The 27,693-nt window shown below is 53.3% G+C and overlaps 1 protein-coding gene across 1 annotated transcript; it reads right to left on the bottom strand.

Moving 5' to 3' along the window:
- Positions 1-25,033, bottom strand: FCHO1 (FCH and mu domain containing endocytic adaptor 1). Its single transcript, XM_049877382.1, has 28 exons — positions 24,771-25,033; positions 23,298-23,402; positions 22,566-22,636; positions 17,128-17,219; positions 15,805-15,879; positions 14,810-14,951; positions 12,816-12,968; positions 12,484-12,588; positions 11,139-11,237; positions 10,957-11,053; positions 9,667-9,711; positions 9,468-9,546; positions 8,774-8,798; positions 8,320-8,377; positions 7,693-7,871; positions 7,584-7,608; positions 7,166-7,217; positions 6,494-6,585; positions 5,932-6,204; positions 4,471-4,583; positions 4,290-4,362; positions 4,028-4,136; positions 3,208-3,363; positions 2,821-2,953; positions 1,776-1,975; positions 1,122-1,177; positions 608-772; positions 1-248 (listed from the first exon to the last, which is right to left on the bottom strand). Exons 3-28 carry the CDS (start codon positions 22,590-22,592, stop codon positions 226-228), a joined length of 2,646 nt encoding a protein of 881 aa, XP_049733339.1. The 5' UTR covers positions 22,593-22,636; positions 23,298-23,402; positions 24,771-25,033; the 3' UTR covers positions 1-225.
- Between the last annotated feature and the right edge of the window lie 2,660 nt (positions 25,034-27,693).

The following is a 27,693-nucleotide window of genomic DNA, read 5'->3' as shown; positions in this document are numbered from 1 at the left end:
AAAGGTTTGTTTTTGCTTTTATTAGAAAATAGAATGTTTATTCAAAGAACATTAAAAGACTGGGCCTGCGCAGGGTTGTGTGAGGAGGAGCAAGTCTGGGGCTTGGCCAGGCTAGGCGTTGGGCTCCTCTCCACAGGGTCTGGACCTCGGAGAGGCTGGGGTGGGGGACCCCAGGGTCCACGGAAAGCGGGAGCAGGCGGCGAGCACCAGGACATAGCGCAGAGCTCAGCAGCTCACCAGGTACATCCCTGGGGGAGTGGGGGAGGGCAGTCAGGACATGGGCAGGGTGGTCTTGGACTCCTGCCCCTCACCCCCACCTTGCTATCCCCCCATCCTCCTCCTCCTCCAAGCACGCTATAACATACTGTTCCTACTCCCCAAACAGCCCCTGTGAGGGGAGGAGCTGGGGGCGTGGGTCCAGTGGGTCTTCTGGGTCTTCCTTCTTAGCCCCTCCCATTTTAGGGCTCTGGCCTCCCTCCGTCCCCCTCCTGGATCCCCAACACCACTTGTGCTTTCCAAACATGCCTGTAGCCAAATGCTCCTGCCTCCTTCAGCCGCACTTAATAGAAACAGGAATGGGATGGAAATGGTTTCCGGGGAGGTGTACCTGTAGCGAACCTCCTCTTCACCAGTGACATGCGGTAGCCACTGCCCACGAGCTCCAGGTCCACACCCGACAGGGTGGTCCCCTCACTGGTGAACTGCGCGGCCACAGGGCTGGGCGTGCTGGGCCCTGAGCATGGCTCCCAGCTGGCGGACAGGTGGCCAGAGCCTGGGGAGGTCTGAGGGTCAGCCATGCCCCAGCCTCGGCAGAGCCGTGCTGTGACCTGGGCTCCACAGCCCCCAGTCTGTGGTCTCTGTCTGTCCCTTCCAACTTTCTCTGTGCCCCTGCATCCTTCTCCTTGGCCTCACTGGGCTGTTTGTGGTTTGAAGATCAATCCTGCCACAAGACCTTTGCATAGGCTATGCTCTCCTTTCCAGCTTTGTCAAAACCCTTTCAAGCCTTCCTTGATGCCCATACTGCTCCCAGCACATCCTTGATTCTCCCCCAGTTTTAATAAGCCCCTCCCAGCTGAGACACCCCCCCCAGCCCCAAGGCCTCGCACTGAACTGGAACTCACCCCCAGCCTCGGACACATCCGGAAGCCTCCACAGGACCCGCTTCTCCTCCAGGTTCCTGGCAGCAAGAGGAGCAGTGTTAGGTCTTCTCCAGAGAGGACACTGGGAGCCTGAGGTCTGTGGTCCAGCTCAGCCACCTCCCTACTGCAGGACCCCAGCAAGTCAGTTTCCCTCTCTTGCCTCAGTTTCCCTGTCCATGAAATGGGAGTAGGGTATGGAACAGCCCTTCCCTGAGGGCCCAAGCTTTGCAGTATTTTGAGATGATACATTTAGGTCCTGTAAGGCTGGCTTCTTTGTGGTAGGTTCTACCTTTTGTACAAAATGCAGGCAGCATTGTGCAGCCGAGTGCAGGGTATTTATTAAGTTCAGATCTTGTTGGGGCTGCAGACAAGTGACTCAGCCATCCTGTGCCTCAGTGTCCCCCTCTGTAAATGAGGATGATAGTGGTCCATGCCTCCTAGGATTGCTAAGGGACCTACACCAGGTAGCACGTGTAGAGTGCATGGAACATACAGAACATGCAGGAAACAGTGAGCGTTAGGTCTTATTATCAACAGTATCACCCTTAGCTTTTAAGCAGGGTGAACTCATGACATCTGGGCCTTTAGTTGTTGCATCAAGGGGAGCATGTTGCTGACCCTCCCGCACGCCCTCACCAGGTGGCAGCAGGCTGCAGGTGAACGTTGGTCACAGGCTCCCCCACAGGCAGCACGATCTGGACGTTGGTGAGTGGCGTGGGCACGGCTGTGGCGCCAGGCCGGTAGCTGTACTCCACTGAGACCTGGGTGAGGGTTGTGCTGCACTGCCACTGGGCACTCAGCTGCAGTGGCACTGATTGGGCACTGGGGCGGGAGAACTAGGAGGAGGGAGGATAAGCAGGAGGGCATGGCTTGGACCATCTGGTCCTGCCACACCACACATCATTCAACTGTCCTGTCCCTGCCTCACCACCCGCCATTCCTCCACCCACCACCCTGCACCACACACCCACCTCCTCTCCTCCCCTAAAATTCATTGCCTTGGAGTAGATTTCAACTCATAGTGACCCCATGCATTAAAGAATAGAACTGCTCCATAGTGTTTTCTTGGCTGTAATCTTTATGGAGGCAGGTGGCCAGCATTTCTTCCACAGCACTGCTGGGGAGGTTTGAACCACCAACCTTTAGGTTACTAAACTAAAAAAAACCAAACCCATTGCCATCGAGTTGATTCTAACTCATAGTGACCCTATAGGACAGAGTTGAACTGTCCCATAGAATTTCCAAGGAGCACTTGGTGTATTCAAACTGCCGACCTTTAGGTTAGCAGCATAGCACTTAACACCACGCCGCCAGGGTTTCCTAGTGGAATGCAATCCTTTTGCACCACCCAGGGGCCTTACACACCACCCAAAGGGCACCATTCCTGGGGAGACTTTAGATATCAGACCCTGTATTACATCATTTTTCCAGCAGAGGGCAGGAGAGTGCCTCATTCCAACAAATTCTGCTGACAGGTGAAGTCCAACTTCTTGGGGAAGGGCAGCTTTTAATTGCCACAGTGGTGCTGCCTGCACTAGCAGAGGCTCCACCCTGCTGCACTGCCCAGTAGTCTCCCACTCATTCCCTGCCCACCTGCTTACTTCCCCCAGCTGCACCCTACTCACATGGCCAAGCTCCATGCCCACTACCAGTCCACCCCAGCCTATAGCCCATAGCCCACCTGATAGCGCAGCAGCACCACATTATAGTAGGAGGCAGCCGGGTTCTGCTCTGCCTGGCGCTGTAGGGCCTCAGTCAGAGCTGCCATGTTGAGCCAGAAGTCTTTGGCCTCAGGGTCACTCTGGGAGGGGTCACTACAAAGACCAGGAGTAATCACCACCACCCTCGGGAGACACCTCCAGCATCTGGTCTGCTTCCTAAAGATGCAGATTCCCTGCCCCAGCAAAGTATGACTTCATGAGGGGAAAGGTTGAAGGGAGGAAGGAAAACGAGGTTCAGAGAGGGTGAGCAACTTGTCCAGGGCCACACAGCAGATCCCTAGGGGCAGAGCAAGAACTCAGACCTCGGAAGCTCCCACTCCCATGACCCTCTGGGACCCCCGCAGTACCTGAAGAGCAGGTCTGAGTTGGGCTGAAAGTGCTCAATGGAGGCCGTGTGCACGAGGCGGAAGCTGAGGACAGGTGGGGGTGGGGTCCCACTGAACACACGCATGATGCCAGCCGGGAAGGTCATGGTCAGCTCCCCAGTTACTCGTGCCAGACAGCTGGGGAGGGAAACTGGGTGTTGGCCAGTGCGTGGCTCCTCCAGCCCCTCAAATGCAACAAGGACCTGACAGCACCCAGCATGCTTTTCCTGAACCTCCTTCATTTACATCCTTGCCAGGGGCACACTACGGAAAATCCACATTGGGCTGAAATAAGCAGAAACACCCCCTTTCCTATTTCCCTTTTCCCCTAGGCCACCAGGAAGCTCAAAGCAAAATGTTAAGTTCTGCAACTGTCTTCAGCTTGGGTTTCAAGTCTAACGCTCTCCTCCTCTTTGTGGTTTTATTTTAGTCTGTTCTGCTGGGTGCAGCCCCTAAATTATCCCCAGCTCCTCAGCTTGGCCCTAACCCACAGTCTCCCTGGGCTTGTTCATATGTTTTGGTCCCTTTCAGTTCAATGTCCACGGCAGTGTCAGAGGAGTCTAAACTTTGGCTACAACCATGGCTGGCCCTGCTTAAATGCTGTACATGGCTCTCATCACCCTTGGGACAGAGGCCCAGGCTCTTGACTTGGCGTCCAATGCCCTCCCACCCTAAAGGAGGTCAAGAAGCACATCTGAAGGCTGTCCTTGCTGGAACCTGGACACAGAACCTCCAGAAAACCCTGCTGATGATGCCAACACATCTCCTGTTTGTCCCCATCATTATCCCTGTCACAGCCTACCTGGTGCTGTGGCCACGGAAGTAGGCGTGGACATACTCTGTGAAGGCTGTGGCCACGGGCAGAGCATCCTGGGACCCCAGGACCACGGGGCTTGGGCCCCGGGAGACTCCTGAGATGGTGGGGAGGGAATGGGGGACACAGAGAGAGTGAGCACATACCCTACTCTCCGCCAACGTCACCTCCATCATACCATTCCCACCACCCAGATCAAGGAAGGAAAAACCAAGGCCCAGAGGGGGACCCCAGGGCTGCTCCCACGTACCGAGTCCTGTCTGGGTTGAGAAGCTGGACCGTTCTGGGGCGGTGCCCAGTGGAGAGGGGCTCAGGGAACGAGACTGGAAGGGAAGGAGGTGGGCTGGGCTGTGAATACCCCAGGAACAGTGCCCTAAACTGCCCCCTGGAGGTGACCCCCAGCCTGGCTCCCACCACACCCCTCACCCTACCAGGTCTCCATTGCTGCGGGTGAGAGGACAGGACACCTTCCTAGAGCGGGGTCTCCGGGGTGGGGCTGCCAGGCCCTCCTGGGCCGCAAGTTCAGCAGAAGTGGACATTAGGTCTGGGGAGCAAACACGGACACCAGGCATCAGCAAGCCACTGCCCTGGGCCTCGAGCCTCCCCAGGGGCAGGCACTCAACTGAGGACTGGCAGTTCGGGACATTTTGGAGACATCCCTTGAGGGTCTGGATGGAAAGGGGCTGCAGAGGAGGCGCCAGGCAGGACTGCAAATATGTCCACAGCCTTGAGCTTTCCAGGCATCAGACAAGTGTCAAGAAAGGGTGAGCTCCCCATTACTGGCGGGATGCAAGCAAAGACTGGATGCGTAGGAGGCAGGCATGCTGCAGGGAGAATCTAGCATGCTATGATTTAACATCCAGGCTCCCCTGGTCTCCTACCTCCCCAGTGTCCCCTGCTCTGTTTCATCCACACAGGCTTGTCTCCCACCTCCCCCTCTAGTCTGTGTTCCTTCTACCCCAGGGTTTCTCACTCCCAGCACTGCTGGCGTCTATGGTAGGGGCTGTCTTGTGCATTGTAGGGTGCTGAGCAGCATTCCTGGTCTCCACCCACTTGATGCCAGGAGCAACACCCCCCTACTTCAAGTTATGACAATCAAAAATGTCTCCTGACATTGGCAAGTGTCCCCCTGGGGTCAGAATTGGCCCCATTGACAACCATGGCTTTGCAGGAGCTCAGCCAACTTGTCTACGCTTGACTTCTCTACACTCATGGGCTACACTTATGGTCTATGCTAGCTCTCCAGCCCTCCTTTGAACCCACTGCAACCAGGCTCCTTCCCCAACTATGGCACCAATGACTCTTGTCACCATCTTTGGTCACAGAATCTGTTCCTCTGACTTGGGGACCTCACTCTCCCACCCCCGGGGCTCCCCTCCCACCTCCCTGGCTACTTCTCCGAGGCCCTCTGCCTGTTCCTCCTCCCTCCGCTTTTGATACACCTTCCTGCAGCAGCTACCCAAGGGGCCTCCACCCAGATTCTTCCTCCCTGCCCCCTGCCCTACCCCCCTCCCCTTTCTCTCTCTCCATCTTCCCCACACACTTCTCCCAGTCACACCAACCTGCTCCTCAAAGACGCCCCACTTGCTCCCATCTCAGAGACTTTGACGCCTGTGCCGTCCGCCCAGGGTGCCCTTCCCCCTGTACCTGCATAGCTCCTTCTTCACCTCCTTCCAATCTCAGCCTAGATGTCACATCCTCAGGGAGGCCCCCCCAACCCTCACCTTGCACCTGCTGCATCCTGAACCCTTAACGACCTCATTATTGTCCTTCGAGAGTGGGGCTTTCTGCCCGTCTCGATCTTGGCTGTGTCCCCAGCACCCGGTAGATGGTTAATCCAGCCTCCCCAACAGGGATTTGACCACTCTCAGACTCAGGGCCACTGGACTCACCTCCTCCCGCCTCGGCCTCCAGCCCCCAGGGGCCTGGGGACACTGTGAGGGGTTGTGGCGAATCAGGCGGAGGGGCCTGTGCCCCCCTACACTCAGGGGTAAGCGCCCTCCGGCATGACGGGCTCTGCGGGGTGCCTGGGCGGGGTACCCAGGAGTCTGGGGAGGGGCCAGGCGCCGCGTGGGAAGGGGAGTCGAGGCCTGAGTCCTCCACGTTCTCGGGCGACGAGGAGGAGAAGGGGGAAGGGCTGGAGGTGAAGCCAAGGCTGCTGGACCCTGGGAAGAGAAGACAGGCGGTCAGAGCTAGGCCCCGGCCACCTTCCTGTAGGGTATTCTCCATGAAGGGCCGGCCCCCATTCAAAACCCCTCTCTGCCCAGCCCCCCAGACCACGCCCTCTGGTTATTTCCATCTCCAGTAATGACCCGCCCCATTCAGCGTCAGCTCCCACGCAGGCCCCACCCCTCCCAATGGACACACTCGGTGCACTGTGGCCCCGCCCACCTTCCCTGCAGCCCCGCCCATCCCCCAGCTGGCCAATCGCCCACGCCCGAAAGCCCCCATCACCTGTAAAATCTTCGTGGTCAAAGGCCGACTCGAGGGGCGGCCCAAAGAGGCTCTTGGAACACTGCTCCTCTGACTGCGGCTTTTCTGCACAGCTGGAGGACAGGGCAGCCATGAGGGGCCTCCATCCCACCTCAGGGCCTTTGCACGTGCTGTTCCCTGTCTGGAGCTCTGTTCCTGGTTCTCCTTGCCGCCATTCCCTGTTTCTCTTCAGGGCCTAGCTCTAACATCACCCCTACAGAGAGGCCCCCGCCCCTGCCCCAACTAAAGTCATCCCCTACCCTTTATCCCACTGCCTGCTTTATTTGCTTCATAGCACTTAGCAGTATCGAATATTCTCTAATTTATTTGCTAGTTTTAAAATCTGAAGCACTAGAATGTGACTCCGGGAAGGTGGACCTGTCTTGGTCACCCTGCTATATCCCTAGAGCCCAGAACAGCATGATTATACAGCAAGAGCTCAATAAATGTTCATCAAATAAATGATTAAGTATTCCCTCAACAATGGTGCAACCCCAACTCCCCGCCAGGGTGCGAAAAGGGGAGGCAGAGACGTGCGAGGCAGTGGGAGACAAGGTAGGAGGAGGTGAGGGGGGAGACAAGGTAGGAGGAGGTGAGGGTGGGCCCACCTGCTGACCTGTAATGACCCCATGTTCCCCCCCCCATGGAACCCACCTGCTGGCCCTTGGGGCAGATCGAGGCCTCTGTGGTTTCCCGGCAGCGTCCCCTATGACAGATGCACCTTGCTGAGCCTTCCCATCACCCTGCCTCTGGTGGTCCCCACTCCATAGACCAGGGGACTCAGGTGTGGGGCTGTCCAGGCAGCTGCCTGAGGTGACCAGCAAATCAAGCAGAGAGGAATTCGAACCCAAGCCAGCCTGCCTCCAGGTTTGGGCTCTTTCCCTGGCCCCGGCTGCCCCTTCAACTCTCACTTAATTTTCACCATGATCCAATTTCACAGAAGAGGAGACTGAGGGTCAGAGTAATAAAGCAACCTGCCCCAAATCACATAACAGATCTGGGATTTGAACCCACACCTATACTCCAGGCTCTTTTTCCTCCCCAAACAGAGGGTCCCTAACAGGCTACTCACGTGAAGAGTGGCGTTTCATGGTGCCCTGTGGACAAAGGGGTGGCATCAGGTACAGCTGCATCCAGCTGGCCCCCCAACCCTGCCCTAGAGCACCTCTCCCATGCCTCACCCCTGGGCCAGGAGGAAGGATGAGACTGCCCGCTGTAGCCCTGAGCTGTGCCACAGCCGCCTCCGGGCTGCAGGCCGGGGCCCGGGCCGGGGCAGGCTTGATGTGCACATAGAACTTTCGGGGCTCCTCATCGTCGAAGTCGGAATCGCTGGATGAGAAGCGGGAGGGCTCAACTGTGTGTGCACTGCAGTCAAGGGGCCAAGCAGATCCCAACATGGGGCCTCCCACTGTCCAGCCCTCAGGTCCAAGCGTGCTCCCTCCAAGGACCTACACAATTCTCTCTCTCACCACTTGCCACCCTGGATCCTGACACCATGTTTTTGGCACCTATCCAAGCCTTTGCAGAAGTCATGCCTGCCCTTAACTGGCAAACTCCTATTCAGCTGCTAAACCTCAACTCTGGTGCCTCCTCCTCCAGGAAGTACTCCTGGTTCCCCTTCTGGGATAACCCAACTGCCTTTGCTCCTTCTTGTTGAAAACTAATTGTCTGCATCTGGATCTGCCTTCTCCACACTGGGGGCTCCAGCAGGGCCCACCCCAGCATTGTTAATGGTGGACTGATCATTGCAGACAGAGCATTGTCCTTGCAGTGCCAACAATTGCACTCAGGGGGCACTAGAAGGATATTGTTCTGCGTCACATCTGGCCGGACAGTGAAGCCTTCTTCATCCACCTCTGGACATGTCTGGGGGGAGGATGAGTGAGTCAGCCCCTGCCCTACCCCACCCCTCCCATCTCCCCCTGCGACGCCCCCACTTCTAGGCCCCAATTCAGACTTAAAATCAACACCAATGGCAATAACCATATTCCTCCAGTGTATAGGCAGAATGTGCCCCTACCCATCCTAAGGGGGTGGGACCAAGGGGTAAACTGAGGCTAGCATGGGATGTCAGTCTCTCCCACATGGTCCACAGGTGTCTGCAGCTGAGGCAGCATTTGAAACCAGGCCCTAACTGTGCTACCTCTAGTCCCTTGAGCTTAGGGCTTTGGCCTCCAACTTGGGCTCCAGGGGTGGGGGTCCAAGGGTGAGATCAGATGGCTGTCACTCACAGTCCAGCCCAACCCTTCCCATGGCACTTACCCCTGAATCGGGCTCCATGGAGTCTCTTGGGGACAGAGAAAGAGGTGTAGGTGTCAGTTTTATCCACCTCATCCTGCCCCCCCCCCCCCCACAACACTGGGCATGGCACCTGGGTGAGGTCCCTGAGCTGCAATATTGTCCTGACCTAGCTCTGGAGGAAGTAGGACTCTGGATCTCACTAGGATGGGTGACTCTGCTGGTAGCCCAACCAGGGGGGCGTCCTAGAGGGCTGACCTAAGAAGGTAGGGAGTGTGCAGGCTAGCCTTGGCGAAGGATGGAATCCTAAGCTAGACTGGGCAGGACTAAATTGGGGCTAGTATAGACAAGGGACTTCTGGGATAGCCTGGGAAACATGGGCATAGAGAAGAATTTGGTGCTAGTTTGGGCAGGAAGACTCTTGGGCTTCCTTAGCCAAGTAATACTTGCTGGTGGAGAAACAGCAGAGCTAGCCTTGGCAAAGGGAAGAATCCTGGGCTAGCCTGTGCACGGGCAACCTCAGGGTAGTCTGGAACAGGTAACTCCTGGCCTAGCCTTAGCTAAAGGAAGAATTCCAGACTAGCCTGGGCAGAGATAATTTGAACTAGCCTGGGACAGTGGTACTCCTGGGCTAAGCAAGAGACTTCTGGGATAGCCTGGGCAGGAGAGGGGATCCTGGGTTAGCCTGGACCAGGGCTAGGCCAGAGCACTTTCTCACACAGCTGCAGGTGGCTCCCGGTCCCGCCGGCTCAGTCCTGGAAGGCGAAAGGCCTTGGCTCCCCGCAAACGTTTCATTGCTGTGAATCAGATGCGGAGGGGCAGCTGAGCCCTGGGAGGTGCCCCCTTTCCATTGCAGATCTGCCACCCCTACCACCACAGTCTGTCCAGCCTGGGCACCCAGGCCCAGACGTACTTGCCTTCCTGCAGGGCAGCTGCACTGTACGTCTCGAAGTCCAAGGGCCCTGGGGCAGAGGAGATTGAGAAACATAACCAAGCAGATAGACTGAGGCCTGGGGAGGGTAGCAATATACTCATGGCCACACAATAGTAGCTGGGGCCTGGGAAGGGTAGCAATACACCCTTGGCCACATGCAGCACACGGACCTGAGCTCCAGGCCAGCTGGGTTCAAGAGCAAGAGCCAAGATGTTGAACTAGCCTGAGATGGTCATTATGAGTGAGATTGGCTAGGTGGCTGTTTCCAGTTCCAACTAGATGGGCTGGAGGGAGTGACACCTGAGCTACATCCCACCAACTCATTGATTCAGGGAATGAAAACATCTTTTTTTCCTATAGCTCCAGCAAAAGTCCCAGGGCAGATTCTCACTGACTCTTCCCGAAACCAATCACCAAGGGCAGTAACTTTCAACAATTTCTAGCATGTCTAGCTGGGACCTGGGTGGGTGGGGGAATGGACGGTAACTGTACAGTGAGCTAGATCTCGAGTGCAAGGTGAGGGCCTGGGACTCTCTCCCAAGGGCAATGGGGAGCCATGGAGAATGTGTGACCAGGCACAGGACATGACAGATCTGAGCTACTGAAGGACAAGAGTGGGGGCAGGGGTGTTGCCCATACAGGGAGGGGTGGCTGAAGCCAGGGCTAAGCCATAGATAGAAACAGAGGGAGAAAGAATAAACCCTGGCAACAGACTTGACTTGGGGACATACACTGTGTACCAGCTCTTATTGAATACCTATTGTGTGACAGTGTTCACTGAGTGCCTCCTGTGTGCTGGGCACATGCTTTGCCCTTTTCCTGCATCAAATTACTGAATGTTCACCATACTATCAGTTGGAAATTATTATAACCCCCACTTTACAGTGGAGGAAACTGAGGTTCAAAGAGATCAAGACACTCATCCACAGTCACACAGTGAGTGGTGAAGAAAAGACCTGAACTCAAGTCTGATTCTACAACTTTTGCTCTCAACTCTTCCCCAACCCTGTATCTGGGTATTTTCCTCAAACTGGCCTTTTGCTCCACAATCCTCAATGGCTCTCTTGGACACCCAGGGTAAAATCTGAAAAGCTGAGCCTGGCACTCAAGGTCCCTCTGGGATCTGGTTCTAAAAGATTTCCACACAAGACCAGGCATCAAATCCTCTTCTGAGGTGGGCTGTTGAGTTGGACTTGTCATGAGCCCACTTTTCTGATGAGAAATCTGAGACCAAGGGAGATTCAGTTTCCTATCTCTTGAGCCCTGGACTCACCTGGCTTCTCCTGGCCTGTGCCTTTGCTCTCTGCAAACTTCCTGAGCAGCATCTCCACGCTGACATTCTCTATGTTCTGCTTAAACTCCTCATGGACCTGGCCAGGTGGATGGAGCATGTGACCGGGCAGGGCCCCCTTGCCCAGCATCCCAGCCTTATCCACCACCCCCGGTCCAACTCACCTGCCCAATCTGCACGTGGGTGTCCTCGACCGAGTGAGCATAGGAGCCCAGCAGTGCCTTCATATGCTTCAGGTGGGCCTCCTCCATAGCTTGGAAGCGCTAAAGCAAGAAAAAAAAGCAAGAAGAGAGGGGCAAATAAGTAGGTCAGGCAGGCTTCAGGTCATGTGAACCAGCCTGAGCGATCAGAATGTTGTTAGCCCCTGGCCGCAGTGATTGGTTTAGAGAAGAGCCAGTGAGAGTCTGCCCTGGGACTTTTGCTGGAGTTACAGGGAAAAAAAAAAAATTTTTTTATTCCCCGAGTCAACGAGTTGGTGGAATGTAAGATGGAGCTACTGGTGGCCATTTTGCTGCATGTGGCTGCACACACACATCCACACACCCACATGCAAACACTCAGGAGGGCATGTCTGCCTGGGAGTGAAGTCCCCAGGGAGGAAAACACACCTGAGAAGCAGAGAGGCACAGCTTCCTGCCAACACCATTTGAACGCCTGGATCCAGCTGTGCCTGAAGTCCACCCCAAACTTTTCAGTTCCCGGAGACTATAAATCTCCTTGTCAATTTGAATAAAGATTTCTATCGCTTGTGACTTGAAAAAATTCTGATTGCTACTCCCAAGATTCCAAACTGCTCATGGTACAGTTGAGTGGACAGAGACCCAGAAAAGTGTAGAGTTTTGCATAAGTTCACACAGCTGGTGAGGGATGGAGGCTAGAACAGAACCCAGACCTTCCAGCCACCATGAAAGGTCAGGAGGCTCTCTATTTCTAAACTCTGCCCTGTTTTGTTTAAACCCCTTGTCAGTAATAACAGAAATAATAATAATGGCTAGGATTCATGGAGCAGTTTCTACGCATCTGGTACTGATTTGAAAACTTCACTTAAAAAACCAGCTGCTGTTGACCTGATTCTGACTCACGGTGACCCCATGTGTGTCAGAGTGGAACTGTGCTCCATGCAGTTTTCAATGGCTGAGTTTTTGAAAATAGATCATCAAGTCTTTCTTCTGAGGCACTTCTGGGTGGACTAGCACCTCCAGCCTTTGTTAGCAGCTGAACTTCACATAAACAGTGACTCATTTAATCTTTACAACAACCTTCTGAAGTAGGTGCTATTTCTCTCTCTTTTACAGGTGGGGAAACTGAGGCACAAAATGATTCGGCTTTGGAAATAATTATAACGACAACGAACACAAGAGGTTTCTGATTCTAGAAGTTGGTGGCTTTGAGCTTGTTATTCTAAGGATCCTGGGAGTAGAAGTTTCCAGAGGTTCTGGAATTCCGAGGCCTGGAGCATCCTGGGCCAAGGAATGTATACATCTCAAAGGCCCCAATGCCTGGTCTTACCAGAGCTGAGTCCAGCATCTTCTGCTCGAAGTCCGCCCGGGCCGAGTTGTACTTCTCCACGGAGCGCCGCAGGCTCTCTGCTGCCTTCTTGGTTTTGGCCTCTGCCTAGGTGGCACAAGGAGAGGTCAGGGCTGGGATGCACTCACAGGCCTATCACCTGGCAAGTGGGCACCTGGGGCACCCACGGTGTGGTGATCACACACAGGTCCAATGACCATCGCTTTGTGATATGTTTTCACCTCCCATCCGGTGGCACCCCGCCCTTCTGTCAATCCCTGAGACCCCTCCCACCGCGGTGCGGGGCAGCTGGGGACGGTAAGTCCAAGGTCCACCTTGTCCATCTCCTTCTGGCTGGTGCTCTCTCTGCGCAGGCGCTCCTGGTCCATGCAGCGGTTCAGGTAGTTCTCGCGAGACTTGGGCAGCAGCTGGTTGACACCTCCGAAAACCTGCACCGCATCCAGGGTGCCCACTACCTCCTCTTTGCACTGCGGGAGAGGGGAGGAGGTGTTATTGCCACCGCAAGTCCCCGCCCCCTGGGGTTCGGAGCCTGAGCACCCCAGGTGACGACCGTGAAATCCCCAGTTTCTCAAACACTCCCTCTGGAATTCCAGGCCCACAAAGCCATTTTCCGAGTGTTTTATTAATTTAAAAATTTTTAATTTTTTAATCGGTAATATCTTCACATGATTCATATTTCTTAAAGTGCTCAGAGGTGAGCCCACGAAAAAGCCTGCCCTACCTTGACCTCCCCTAGCCCCCCGCAGGCATTGACTCAGCACACCATCAGGAGGGTAGGAGGCAGGCCTGTGACAGATGGAGAAACTGAGGCACTGGTGGCTCTCTAATTCACCCAAGGTCCCTTCACGCATACGCGTCAGATCTGGGCTGTAAAACCAGGCCCTGAGGCTCCTCACTGGAGACCCAGCCTGCTATCACCCAGAACACCACCCATCCACTCCCCCCACCCTGCTTCTCAGGCCCCTGCCTGGGAGCCCCCTCATTACCGCGTCCTTTCTCTCGAAATAATCAGCACTCGGGCAAGCATATGTATTTGTTCTTTTATTCCATTTTTTTTTCAATCGCACATGGCAGAAGACCATGCTGTTTTACACATTGCTTTTCAACTTAATAATCCATCCTGAAATTGTTTCATATCAGCCCATAGAAAATGTTCTCGTCTCATTATTCCTCTTTCCCTCTGTCCCCCCATCCCCCTCCCCCCTCCTCTAGCTTTTTCCAGAAACAGATCACAAGGCCTTTCTTTCCAGGTGCCTCTAGGTAGACTCAACCCTCCAAACTTTCTGTCAGCCCCCAAGTGTGTGAACCATTTGTACCACAAAGGGACTTCCCTACCCCCTTTTTAAATGATTGCCAATTTTCAGAACATAAATGCAAAGTGTCTATAATACTCGAATGATAAAATTTGAGTATTTTGGAATCCTTAGAGGAGCCCTGGTGCCGTAACATTAAGCACTCAGCTCCTAACCACCAGCCGTTCTGTGGGAGAAAAGACCTGGGAGCTGCTCCCGTAATATTTAAAAAAAAAAAAAATTTTTTTTTTTTTTAATATTTACGACCTAGGAAACCCTATGGGGCAGTTCTACTCTGTCCTGTTGGGCAGCAATGAGTTGGAATCCACTCCACGGCACCCAAAAACAAGGGTCTAAGGCTTGCCTATTCAGCTATTCTAGGTTTGAAAGAGTACAGAAATGTGGATATCAAGATTCGAAGCTTCTAGTGGTCTAGGTCAGGGGCCAGCAAACTTTCTGCAAAGGGCCAGATAGTTCAATATTTTTGGCTTTCCGGGCCATGCAGTTTCTGTCCCAACGGTTTGACTCTGGGTTATAGTGCAAAAGCAGCCATAGACTGTATATATACATGGGTGCGGCTGGGCGCCAAGAAAACTATTTATAGACCCAGAAATTTGAATGCTGTATAAATTTTGAGGTGTCTCAAAGTATTCTTCTTCTTTTGATTTTTTTTTTTCCCCCAACCACTTAAAAATGTAAAATCCATTCTTATCTCAAGAGCCCTTGCAGAAACAGGTGGCAGGCCAGATTTGGCCCGAAGGCTGTAGCTTCCTGAGGCCCTGGTCTAGAATTCAAGGGTCTGAAATTCTACAATGGTCAGGTTTGTGAGTCTCTGCATTCGATGCTCCAGGATTCACAGAATTCTCAGAAGCACATTCCAGGGGCTGGAAGTTCAAAGACCCCAGATTCCTGAGCTGCTGGTGTCTTCACCCACCCACCAGTGTCCCCACACGCCCCCTTGAAGTCCCTGGCCATCCACCATCACCCTGCCCAGTCGCCACCACCCACCCTCGCACCTTCTTGTGCATCTTGAGCTGTTCCTCGCCACAGCGCAGCACGTCCTTGATGAGGTCCTGCAGCTTCCGCGTCAGCTCCAGGTGGCAGAGCGCCAGCTTGTCAGAGGAGACTCGAAAAACTTCCCAGAGGGGAGCAAAGGTCCTGAGGGCAGGTGGGGTCACACCTAGGGCTCAGGGGGCGACCTTCCCCCCTGCTCCCCCAGGCATCCACCCAGGTATCTCCTAGGTACCAAACCAAAACCGTTCCCCCTCGAGTTGATTCCGACTCATAGCGATCCTATGGGACTGAGTAGAACTGCCCCAAAGGGTTTCCAAGGAGCGCCTGGTGGATTCGAACTGCCAATCTTTTAGTTAGCAGCCAAGCTCTTAACCATTGTGCCACCAGGGGTCACAACTAGGGCTCAGGGGGGCAACCTTCCCCCCAGTTCTTCCAGGCATCTGCCCAGGCATCTCCTTTGCACCTATGCACCAGGCTGTACTATTAAAGCCGAGTATAAAGTCACTGAGTCCCTACCACAACGGTAGGAGGCCAGCCTGTGACGGACAGGGAATCTGAGGCACAGGGGGCTCCATACTTCACCCTAGGCCCTGAGACCCCCAGGTCCTCTGGGCTATGGAGGGTGTGGGGGCCAGGCTCAATCTGCCCACAGAGCTGAAGTCCTTCCCCCAGATCCAGTCAGGTGGATCTTCCCCCTTCAACAGAACCCCTGCCGACCTCCCTCTTGCCGACCTCCCTGCCACCTCCACTCTTGTCCCCAAGAAAACCTCTGCCCCATGGCAGCCACAAAACGCCAACTGGACCCTCCCCTCGCCTCCCCCTTCCTAGGCCCTGCAGCCACACCAGTCTCCTCCCTAATGACCCTGTTGGCCAGCGGGGACAACACCTTTGTCCAGAAATTCACAGTGTGGACAGATGCCCACATCCCAGGAGGTGCCCAAAGCACCCAGCCCCACAGCCACCTTGCCGACTCCTGCCCCACCCGCAGCCTACTCACCCCACGGGGGTCCCATTGCTGGCCAGCTTGGAGAGTTTCGCCATTGCCTTCGAGTAGGTCTCTTCAATGGTGGCCCTGGGTGGGGGTGGGGGGAAGGATGGGGGAGGTTCTGAGCACTCTTGGGAAGGCCCCACTCCCAGCCTCAGTTTCCCCAACTCAAACGCAAGGAGGGGGACAATCTGACCAGGGGCAGCACAGCTCCTTGGGGGGGAGCATTTCAAAAATTCGTGGAGGTGTTCCCCCTCAGTAATACATTTTATTAACAACAGTAGTAGCAGTAATACTGCACCAGCTCGCTTTATTTCTGAGCAGATATTACAAAGTGCTTCATATGGTTTGTCTTATTTAATTAAAGGAGACAAGTTCATATTTCCTTTTTCCCATCTGTGGCCAAAGAAAAATCAGTTGCCCCGAGTTGACTCTGACTCATGGCGACCCCATGTGTGTCAGAGTAGAACTGTGCTCCATAGGGTTTTCAATGACTGATTTTTTCGGGGTGCCTCTGAGTGGACTCAAACTTCCAACCTTTCAGTTAGCAGCTGAGTGCAATTAACCATGTGCACCATCCAGGGACTCCCGCGGATTTAATAACCAACCAGCTACCATCCAGTCGATTCCGACTCATGGCAACCCCCTGTGTGTCAGAGTAGAACTGCTCCATTGGGTTTTCAGTGGCTGATGTTTCGGAGGCAGGTCGCCTGGTCTTTCTTCTGAGGTGCCTCTGGGTGGACTCGAACCTCCAACCTTTTGGTTAGCTGCCGAGTGCGTTAACCGTTTGCACCACCCAGGGACTCTGGCGGATGTAACAGAAATGGGATATTTTCCAGGCATTCAGCCACTGTGAGGATGGGGGAGGGGGGCAGAGGCTGCTTTTGCAACTAGTTTATTATGTTTTCTGGGATAAGGGTGCCTGGGCCACTTTTTACACACTGAATGTAGAGTTTTTTCATCATACATGCATTTTCCTTTATCATAGCCAGGGCATAAGACTGATTTCTTTTCTTTTTTTTTTTTTTTAATTCCGGTGTAGGTACATTACATTATCTATGAATTTCTTCTGGGCAGGAGAGGTTGAGTGATAAAAAGACAAGACAAGACCCAGGGTCTGACAAGGTTGAGAACTGCTGGTTTTAAGTGTCTTCAACTCCCTTTGGTTTCTTGGGGTGGGCATGACTCTCTCGGGGGAACCGGCATAGTGATAGGTGGGGCTGGTTCATGGGCGGAGCCATGGGTGAGCGTTGCTGGGCAGGTTGGTCTGTGGCGTGGCCCAGGTGGGGCCGTGAGGGGGTGTGGCCATGAGCTGGGCGGGGCGGGAAGGCTCACCTCTCCCGGATGAAGTCCGCCAACTCTTTTGTGGCAATGGGCCCTTGCTTCACACTGTGGTACAAAACCTCAAAGCCGTGGTTCTTCTCTCCCTGCAGAGGATGGAGGCGGATATTGAGAAAGGGAATGGAGAGGACATTGAGGTTGCCTAGCAACAGGAGCATGGAAGAGGAAGCAATCAGCAGAAGCTCATCCCCTTGACTGTAAGGATTGGTTCTGGCTTGAGCCAATCAGCATGTTGCATTTCCCTCTGCTCACAGTGATTGGTTCATGTGCCTTAAGTTGGTTCAATCAGAGACGAGCCTGGGATTTTAGTTCCATAACGGAGGGAGAGAGTTCTCATTTGCACTTTTTTTTTTTTTTAATTTCTGTCTTTGTGTCTCCATATTTCTCTCTGTATCACTGTGTCTCTGTCTAAATCAGTCTGTTCCCTTCTGTTTTTCTCTCTGTCTCTGTGTTCTTTCACAAATGAGAAATTAATGTGGTCACACAGGAGATAGTGGACGCCAAGTGGAAATCATGAAGCTTGAAAAGAAGCTAAACCCAAGAAAGTCTAATTTTTTTTTTAAAGTGTCCTAAGTTGAGTCGCTGGATCAAACTAACCCTGAAAGTCACATTATCCCTCTTTTCAATTTTGTGAGCCAATACAATCCCTGCAAGTCGCTATGAGTCAGAGGGTAATGGGTTTGGTTTGTACCTTTGAATATGATCCTATTTGGAAATAGGGTTTTTATTTTGTTATGCTGATGAGTTCATACCAACGTAGGGTGGGCCCTAACCTAATCCCTTCTGAGTTGTAAAAGGACTAGAATAGACACAGAGACACACACATGGGGGAAGAAAGATGCCATGTGAGATCATCTACAAACCAAGGAATGTTACAGAATGCCCAGGGCTACTGACAAGGAAGAAATCGACATGGCCGAGACCTTGATTTGGACTTTTAGCCTCCGGAACTGTGAGAAAATAAATTTCTGTTCTTTAAAGCTACCCACTTGTGGTATTCTACACCAGCACTAGGTGTTTAGGTCCCCCAAACACCCAAAGGTGACACCTGTTTTTGCTAATTCATGGTATTGTTTACTTAACATGTTGATTTAAATCACTCATGTTTCGTTTCCAAATATATTTACTTTAGAGGGCAATTTTCCCCACTATTCTAAATAGAAAACCAGGGTCCCCAGCCATAATGAAGGCAACAGGGAAAAATAAGAAACAACTAAGTTTTACTGCTGACCAGATGCTGTCACCTGCACAAGATGTCATGTCCGAACCCTGAGCTGTTTGTTAAAAAGGGAGAAGAGGCAAATCAAAACCACAATGAGAATACCATCTGTCATCTAGTGCTGCTATAACAGAAATGCCCCAAGTGGATGTCTTTAAAAAAAGAAATGTATTCTCTCACAGTCTAGGAAACTAGAAGTCCGAATTTAGGGCAGCAGCTCCAGGGGAAGACTTTCTCTTTCTGTCGACTCTGGGGAAAAGTCCTTGTTATGCTTTCCCGGTCAAGGAGTTTCTCAGCTCAGGGACCCCAGGTCCAAAGGACGCACTATTCTCCTGGCTCTAGTTTCTTGGTGGTATGAAGTCCCCCTGTCTCTCTGCTGGCTTCTCTCTTTTGTATCTCAAAAGAGATCGGCTAAAGACACAATCTAATCTTGTAGATTGAGTCCTGCCTTATTAACATAACTCCCACTAACCCCATCTCATCAACATCATAGAGATAGGATTTACAACACATAGGAAAATCACATCAGATGACAAAATGGTGGACAATCGCACAATACTGGGAATCATGGCCTAGCCAAATTGGTACACATATTTTTGGGGGACACAACTCAATCCATGACATCATCTCACCTCCATTAGAATGGCAATGATTAAAAAAAAAAAAAAAAAGGAAAACAACAGGTGTTGGCAAGGTTGTGGAGAAACTGGATCCCTCATCCATTGCTGGTAGGAATATAAAATGATACAGCCACTGTGGAAAACAATTTGGCGGTTCCTTAAAAAGTTGAACATAGGAAAACCATATGATCCAGCAATCACAATCCTAGGTATACAGCCAGAAGAAGCGAAGGCAGGAACACAAACAGAAACTTGTACACCAACGTTCACTACAGCACTTTTCACAACAGCCAAAGGATGGAAACAACCGAAATGTCCATCAACAGATGGATGGATAAACACAACGTGGTCCATCCAAACAATGGAACACTACTCAGCCATAAAGAGAAATGGAGTCCTAATGCATGCTACAACATGGATGAACCTTGAAAACATCATGCTCGGTGAAGTAAGTCACAAAAGAACAAGCATTGTACAATCTCACTTATATGAAATAGCTAGAATAGATAAATGAATAAAGACCAAAGTTGATGAGTGGTTACCAGCGGTGCAAGGGAGGGGGAAAGCGAGAATCACTGTTTAGGAATCATTGAGTTTCTGTTTATGGTGGTGGGAATTTGGCAATAATTATGGGTGATGGTTTACAACATGATTAATGTAATTGATTAATGTAACTGATGTCAATAAATTGTACATGTAAAAATGTTAAATTAGCAACTGTTGTGTTACATATATTTTTACAACAAAAAAAGGGGAATGCGCTAAGGTCTTAGGGAAGTAGAGAGATTTTACCACCAAACGGGGCCTTGTAATTTGGACCGGAAGACAAGGCTCAAGGAAGGATCTGAGGATATTTAATTCCTGGCACAAATCTCTGAAGCAGTCCCTTCGGCAACACTGATGGGCATAAGGCACTCAGCACTTAGCAAGGTCCCCATAAACAAGTTTCCTCCATCCTCTTCCAACCTGTGGGGTTCATCCTCCTAGTTATCTAGAAGCTTGAAGGCTAAAAGCCAGAAGCCACTACCAGATAATCCCTCTACCTGCATAAATGGAGAAACTAAGGCTCAGACTGGGGTAGACCCAGGACAGCCTCAAGCTCGAATCTCTCAGGTGTCACCCCTCATTCTGTAATCATCGATGGCTCCCTATTGCCCACCAGCTGAAGTCCTAAGTCCTTAGCTTGGAATTGCTTGTCCAACCTCATTTCCCAGCTTCCTCCTGGCCTAGCCAGCAAAGCAGCAAGCAATGTAAAGACATGTACCTTTCAGGCATTGCAACTCTGCCTGGGCCATTTCTGCCCACCCAAATCTTTCTGCTTCTCAGGGGTTACTGCCAGGTCCACCCTCTCCAGGAACTTTCCCTGACCTTCTTAAGACTCCCATGACCCCCGCACTTTCACGGTTGCTCCCTCTAGCTCCCTGAGAATTCACTTTCTCTCTTCTTGCGTCAGGAGTTATATTTTTAAGATTCAAATATCAAATCCCTCTTTTATGCACTGGGTCACTTTGGGCCTGTGATGTCACTTCTCAGTTTCCTCGCTCAGCAAAACAGGGTGATGACAGCACCCACTTCCCAAGGGTCTTGGTGAGATGAGGCTGGCCAAGTGCTGGACCTCTAGGGGTGGTGGTAAGGGTCCCCCAAATGGCCCCAGGAGCTCCTGCCTGCCCACAACCCAGGGGATCCTTGGGGGAGGCCGTGCCAGGCACTGCCGCCTAGGCCAGCATCTGGGGCTGACTCAGAGCCAACCGCTGGCCCGTTTCCCAGGCCTGGCAAAGCCCCCAGTGGTGTCTACCTCCCTCTGACTGGGTTGGCAGCCGAGGGTCCTAGGACTGTCTGGCTTGGGCCTGTGTCTCCTCTTAGAACCTCCAGACACCGGCTTGCCCCCCGCACCAGCCCCAGCAGGATCTTTCTTAGATATAGCTTGAGCATGTCCCTCTACTGCTCACACTTTCCCCATGGTTCCCCAGTACTCTCTGTGCCTCAATCTCTGCCCTGGGCCCATGGAGCTGGGGCATCTCTGTCCAGCTTGATATCCCCTGACTGAGACTTCCTCAGGGCTGGCAAGGGCCCCAGCATCTCCCAGCACACAGCAACGCATGTGTGGGGGTGCCCATATAAAAACTGATTAAAAGAACTGTTGTCAAAGACAGACTGTCCCTAGGGCCCTCCCTGAGTCCTGCAGAGGTAGAAATTTCAAACTCCTTTCCCAAATGGGGAAACTGAGGCTCGAGGAGGCACAGTCACCTGATTAAGGGCTCCCAGCAGAGTCTGAATCCAAATTCAAACCTTGAACCCAAAGCTCTTAACCACTCAGCACCCAGCTGTCTTCAGGGGGGAGATAAAAAGGGTGGCTCCTATTTTCTCTTTGCTGATCTGAATTTTCTGCAGCAAGCTCGCACGCCTTGTGCAATTAAAAGAAATTTAAAATAAACGTAGGTGTCGCTGCCAGGGTTCCAAAACGTGGGCAAGGATTGATCCCCAAAAGGTCAACCCACTTACACAGAGGCGGGAACAGGGGCTGAGTGAGAGACAGCATCTCCCCAGGGTCACACAGTCATTCAGAGGCAAACGAGGGGAGTCTGACCCTTGGGGAAGGGGGCCTAGGTAACAAGGGGGTGCGGCCCCTTTAAGAAAGCAAGAGCCAGTAAAAAGAGTCCCAGTTGGGCAGGGAGGGAGCTAGCGGGCTTGTTGCCAGGGGCAACCAGTCACCTAGCAACAGGCTTCCTCTCAGCAAGCTCAGGGCCTGCAACTGTGTGTGGTGGAGGGGGGGTCTTCTTCCCTGGTCCCTCCTTGACTTCTGGGCCCTCCTCTGCTTACATGCCCTCTGTGGCTCCCTATTGCCTGGCCCTACATGAGCAGTCCCTGTTCCCTGATGTTGCCACCAGTGCCACACATCTGGTCTTCTGTCCAGGCTGTTCCTCTGGCCTGAAATCTTTTTCTCCCATCCTGAAAAATCTCTCAGCTTTCAAATTCCACCACAAATGTGCTCTGGGCCCTGGCTGCTCCTCTGGGTCCCCCCAAGGTGGACTCTGCAGGGCTGGGGGTGCCTGTTCCGGGGGCAGGGCCAGGTCGGGAAAGAGCCTCTCAGATACCCCAGCATCGCCCAGGGTGGCAGGGAGTGAGTGGATGGATGAATGAATGAATGAAAACAAGCCCATGCCACCTGCCCCTCCCCCAAATTAGGTCACAGCATGCTGTCCCTAGCCCAGGGGGTGGAGAGTAGAGAGGGCCACAAAGGCTTAAAAGAAAGAAAACCCCCCAACTCTCCAGGGTGGGAAGGGTGTGGAAATTCCCTGGCTGGAATGTCCTTGGATCCTGGGGCTCAGATCGAGTTCAAGCCCAGACTCTACACTTTCTCACTGGGCCTCAGTGTCCCTGTTGTTCAAGCTGTGACCTGTCCAAGGTCACATGGCCCATGAGGGCTGGGGATGCAGACTCAAACACAGCCTGACCCTTCCCATTTCAACTCCCATTCCCTGCAGACCCTCTACCTGCCTATGGTTCTGCCTGTGAGGTGTTGGATCCCCTCACCTCCATAAAAGCCCCACGGTACTGCCAGGGGCCCCCACCAAAATAACAGTAGGACTTACCCAAAAATGCTCTCCAAAATATGACATCCTGGTGGCCGCTGTGGAAACTCCTGCAGGCTCCTGTCCAGTGCCTGCCCAAAGAGAGAGGCGAGTTTGAGCTACAAAGTAACAGCCAGTGTAGTATGGGCCTGAGGAGGGGAAACTCCAGCTGTCCTCCTTGTGGAGGAGGGACATGGAAGGTGGAGGAGGAACTGAAAGCCCCAAGGCTGGGAGCATGCCAGGGCCCCTGAGATAATTCCGGAGGAGCACCAGCCCCGGGGGACAGACCTGGACACAGACACCCCCAGACCCGTCGGGTCAGCCCTGGGTTGGATAGAGGGGCAATGGCTAGGGTAGCCCAGACTGGAGGAAAGGGCATGGGAGTTGGGGCTTTAAAGCATGAACAGGAGTTCACAAGTGAGGGAATGAGCTCTAGCCTGGGCAGAGAAAATCTGGGCCATTTCACAGGTAGGGAAACTGAGGTCCACAGAGGGAAAGCCACCTGCCAAGGCTGCACAGCCAGGAAGCAACAGTGGATTCGCACCTGGACAGGCTGAGCCCAGACCCACACTCTCAGCTCCACGCTGGGCAGCTTCTACAGGAAAAGGGTCTGGTGAAAGATGGAGGCTAGGGGCTGTGACTACCCATGTGGGGGTTGGGGTCCCTGGAGTGTCCCCGAAGATCCCTTGGTAGTCTACAGAGTCCCTCTACCACAACCCATATCTGTGCACAACCCTGGGATGGGAAGCTCACCCCTCACTGAGACGACCCAGCTGGCATCAGTTCCCCCACAAGTCTGGACCCAGTGTTCACCTGATGGCTGAGTCACTGACCAGCTTCGTGCCTCAGTTTCCCCATCTGCAAAATAAGAAGGAATGGCTAGAAGGGGCTCCTCTGGGGGACCCCAGGCCTCTCTTCAGAGGGAGCTGGGCTGGGCTGCCCATCAGGGGAGGGACATGTGGTGTCCTTGGCATGTTAGTGAGGCTGGGCTTGTTACCAGAGCCCGCAGGCCTCATCCATAATTCATGACCCCATGGGCAGTATGGCAGCAGCTGGGAGCCCAGGAGGTGCAGTGGAGGCAGGGACAGGGACAGTAACCGCAAGATGTGGAGGATGGAGGAGGAGGCAGGACCTCAGGCAAGGCTGCCCCTGGCTGAGACTCAGTTTACCGAATCTTGAAAGTGAGTTTCATTTGACCCATCGTACTCAGCCCCCACTCCCTGGGCTTCTGTGATTCATCCAGTGTCTACTGTGCACAATGCCAGGGCCTCTGAGATGATCTAGTCCCAGGCCTGGCCCCCAAGGAACCCCCAGTCTAGGGACACAGTGAAACCAGACACCTCCAGGCCCATGAGGTCAGGACCAGGCTGCATGGGCAGACAAGGACTGGCGGAGCCCAGGATGAAGGAGGGGACATGGGAGTTGGGGTTTTAAAGCACGAATAGGAGTTCAACAGGCAAAAAAATTAATTTTTTTCATTCAATAAACTCTCCCAACCACCACCCTGTGCCAGGCAAAGCTGGGGTCCCTGAGAAAATTCAGCCCCTGGTGCAAACCCCTAGGAAGCCCAGTCTGAGAGGAGGTATTGCTTGACTGACATCCCAAGTGGGAGAACTCCGAAATTTCTGTCTCATTTCTTAGCTTCTGGCCATGACCTGAACCCCAAGTATTCCCAAATCCCTCAGGGCTGTGCTGATTGATATGGGAACCACTGGCCACATGTGGCTACTTAATTTTAAGCTAAATAAATTTATACAATTAAATACCCAGTCCCTTGGCTGCACCAGCAGGTGCTCCAAAGCCCCACAGGGCTGGATGGTGGACAACGCAGATTGAGAAAGTGCTGTTCTAGAGGGTCCCAGGGGCCACAGGCTCAAGTTCCCCAGACACCAAGCATGTCACTACTGTTTTTACAACTCCAAATGAATTATCCTATCCCTTCCCCCCTCCCCCCCAACAGGCACACACTGAGCATCAAGCTATGTTGGTGCTGTGCTGGGCCCAGCTCCTCACACGAATCAGCTCACTCAACCTTCACAACCACATCAGGAGACTTAGCCCCGACTTTCCAGATGAGAAAATTGATGCACAGAGAGGCATCTCCCATCGGTGGCCCAGAGTCACTGTGATCTTGACCCCAGCCTGTCTGCCAAAAAAACACCTGTTTGGAACAACCAATTGTGGCTTGCGGTCTCAATGTCCCCTCTCCTGCCCCCTCCCACTCACCTCACCACTTAGAGCCGTAATGGAGGGCAGGGTGGCGAGAGAAGAGTGGCCGGGCCCAGGAAGTGACACCTGTTGCCTTTCCCAAAACCTAGGGTGGGTGGAGGGGCTCCTCTCTGTTCCCAAGAAGGACAAGGAGGGGCAACGGTGGCCTCCTGGTCGGGGCTCCGGTGGCCTCCTGGTCGGGGCTCAAGCTCACCAGATGGGGCGGTGAGAGGGGCTGGGGCCCTTCTTCCAACGGGGCGGGCGCCCGGGGAGGCCACGCAGTCACTGCTACTTCCGTCAGCACCAAGCGCAGGCTCATGTGCGTAGGGGGACAGGAAGCTTGCCCCGCCCCACCCACCACCCAACTGCCACTCTACCTCCCCCCAGGAGGGCGCCCTGAAACCTGCCTGGAACCTCACAGGTGAGTAAACTGAGGCCGCTGAAGCTGCGGCACCCACCCTGGGGCTATTATTACTGAATAAATAATACTAATGACAACCAATAATAATCATAACAACAACTATAATTATTGTTGTTAGCTGCTGTAGAGTACGCCACCGACTCAAGGAAACTTCATGCAAAATGGAAAAAAATGCTGCCCGCCCCTGTGCCATTCCCATGATTGGTTGTGGATTGGACCGTTGTGATCTATAGGGGTTTTATGGGCTGATTTTTGGCTCCGCCGAAACCTATTTAACATAACAGCAACACACAAGCCTCCACTGATAGATGGATGGTGGCTGCGCGTGAGGTGCATTGGCCAGGAACCGAACCTGGGTCTCCCACGTGGAAGGCAAGAATTCTACCACTGAGTCAAAGTAATAACACTCAGAAATCAGCCACCAACCCCAGGCTAAGAATTCTACACCTCATCAGCTCGAGGTGGGCCAATTATGGCCACTTCACTGAAGGGAAAAGCGAGGCCTAGACTGGTATAGCTAGTGAAAGGCAGAGCCAGGACTTGAACCCAAGACCACATTAGGACTTTCACAGGCCCGAGGCACTTTTGCCTTCGTGGGCACCTTACTCCCTTAAAAAAGATTTATTATATTTTATGACTGCGTTGGTATAAAGATGAATACATTAATGTTATTAAACATTTTTTTCAATTCCAAAGTAATTAATTTTTTTCTTTCTTTTTTTAAAAGAAATTAAAACATGTTTGTGGACCCTCAAAGTCGTGTGGCCCCAAGCATGGTGCCTCCTATATCTAATGGGTAGGCAGGTCAGCCCTGCTCCAACTGTGTTTCCTGGGTTCCACAGCCCCAGAGCAAAGCCGAGAGAGGACAGAGACCTGCCCAAGGTCACACAGCAGGCCCAGCTGACAGGGATGCCCCAGCCTCTGGTGGCTGGCCTTAGAGGGCTGAGTCCTCCTGGGGTGTCTGACCCAAGCCCCCAGCACCATTTCCCAGAAACTTGTGACTCTGAGCAGTGGCCCAGCATCCAGGCAGGCCTAAGAGCAGATAAAAACAGGACAGGAACCAAGTCAGCACACGGAGGCTCCTGTTCTGCCGCGGGAATGGGAGGGCCTGGCCGGGCATCCGGAGCCACTTACCCCTCACTGCGTGACCTTGGGCCACCCCAACATGTCTGGGCCTCTGGGGTCCTACAAAGGGGGATCTGAGGTCTTGTTTCCTCCTGGATTTAGTGCACAGCAGGGCCAGTTTGGAGGGGGTGGAGGTCCTTCCTTTCTTTTCCATGACTGGCAGTGTTTTTCTCCCCCTTCAACCCAGCCACCAGAGCTGGGACCGTGTACACAACCTGGCTTGACTGTGACAATGGCACCATGAGGCAGTTTCTCACCTTGGCCGTATTCCAGTGGAGAAACTGAGGCACCTGTCCCGGGTATCAGAGAGACTTAGCCACCAGCTGAATAGCGTCCGAGCACACACTCCAGACAAACACCAGTTGCATGACAACTGTGTACCTGACTCTACTGGGCACTGGGGAAACAACAGGCAACACCCTGTGGTGGCTCCCCGCTTTTCTCCCCCCACCCTGTCAGCTGTGACCTCATCTAATGACTACAGATATTGTCATTAATATTATAATGATCAGATCTGCATTGACAATACTTCCCACCTCCCATAAACTCCTCTGATCTTCCACAGGGAATCAGCCCAATTCACAGAAAAACAAACTGAGGTGTAGGGGGCAAAACCACCTGGACCCCAACCCTGTGCTCACCCTTCTGCCCACCCACAGAGGTGGAGACTGGATTGACAGGGGATGGGGCTGGCCCAGCAATTCCCACCTCCTCCTGCTCAGCGGCAGCAGGCTCACCTCTGGCGTGGGTGATGGTATGTGGGTCAGGGTGTGCCCCAGGTGGCCCCGCCAGTGTGACCAGGGTGGAGGGGCCCCGTCTTAACGACTGCAGCTTTGTTCTGTGTTTTACTGTCTGGAAGGGCACCCCCTCCCTTTGCCCCTGTTCTCTCTGGACCCTTCCAGCAATGTCTGGGTGCGACTATCAAATCATTTTGGAGAGCAGTAAACTGAGGTTCCAAGGCCAGCAGGCACAGGACAGGGGGTCTCCAAACCCATTGCTCTCTGCCCCCAAATCACCCACATCTTAAACAAAAAAGTGAAGTCACAACCTTGCAAAAGGTGGGGTTGGGAAGTTTGAAATCTGTAGAAGGCAAGGTCTGAAGCCCCACCCCTAATTTTCAAGAAGAAACTGAGGCTCAGAGAGGTCCTGTCACCTGTCCAAGGTCACCAGTGAGGCAGGACCGTTCGAAGCCGCCTCCTGGTCCCTGCTGCGGCTCGGGCGACTCCTGGCATGGGATTCGAGGCAGATGGAGGGGCTGCCCACCCCCCAGCTCTCCTCCACACCCCACACCCCGCCGCCTCCGGCAAGAGCCTAATTTACCTCGATTTATTTTAATCCCCCCGAGAACAGATGCTGGCGCCCTCTCCCACCCCACCCCCCACCCCACCACTGAGG

This window comes from Elephas maximus, chromosome 3, assembly GCF_024166365.1.
Source record: "Elephas maximus indicus isolate mEleMax1 chromosome 3, mEleMax1 primary haplotype, whole genome shotgun sequence".
Taxonomy (NCBI): Eukaryota; Metazoa; Chordata; class Mammalia; order Proboscidea; family Elephantidae; genus Elephas; species Elephas maximus.
The sequence above is the reverse complement of the archived record's forward strand: the minus strand, read 5'-3'. Positions and strand labels throughout refer to the sequence as shown.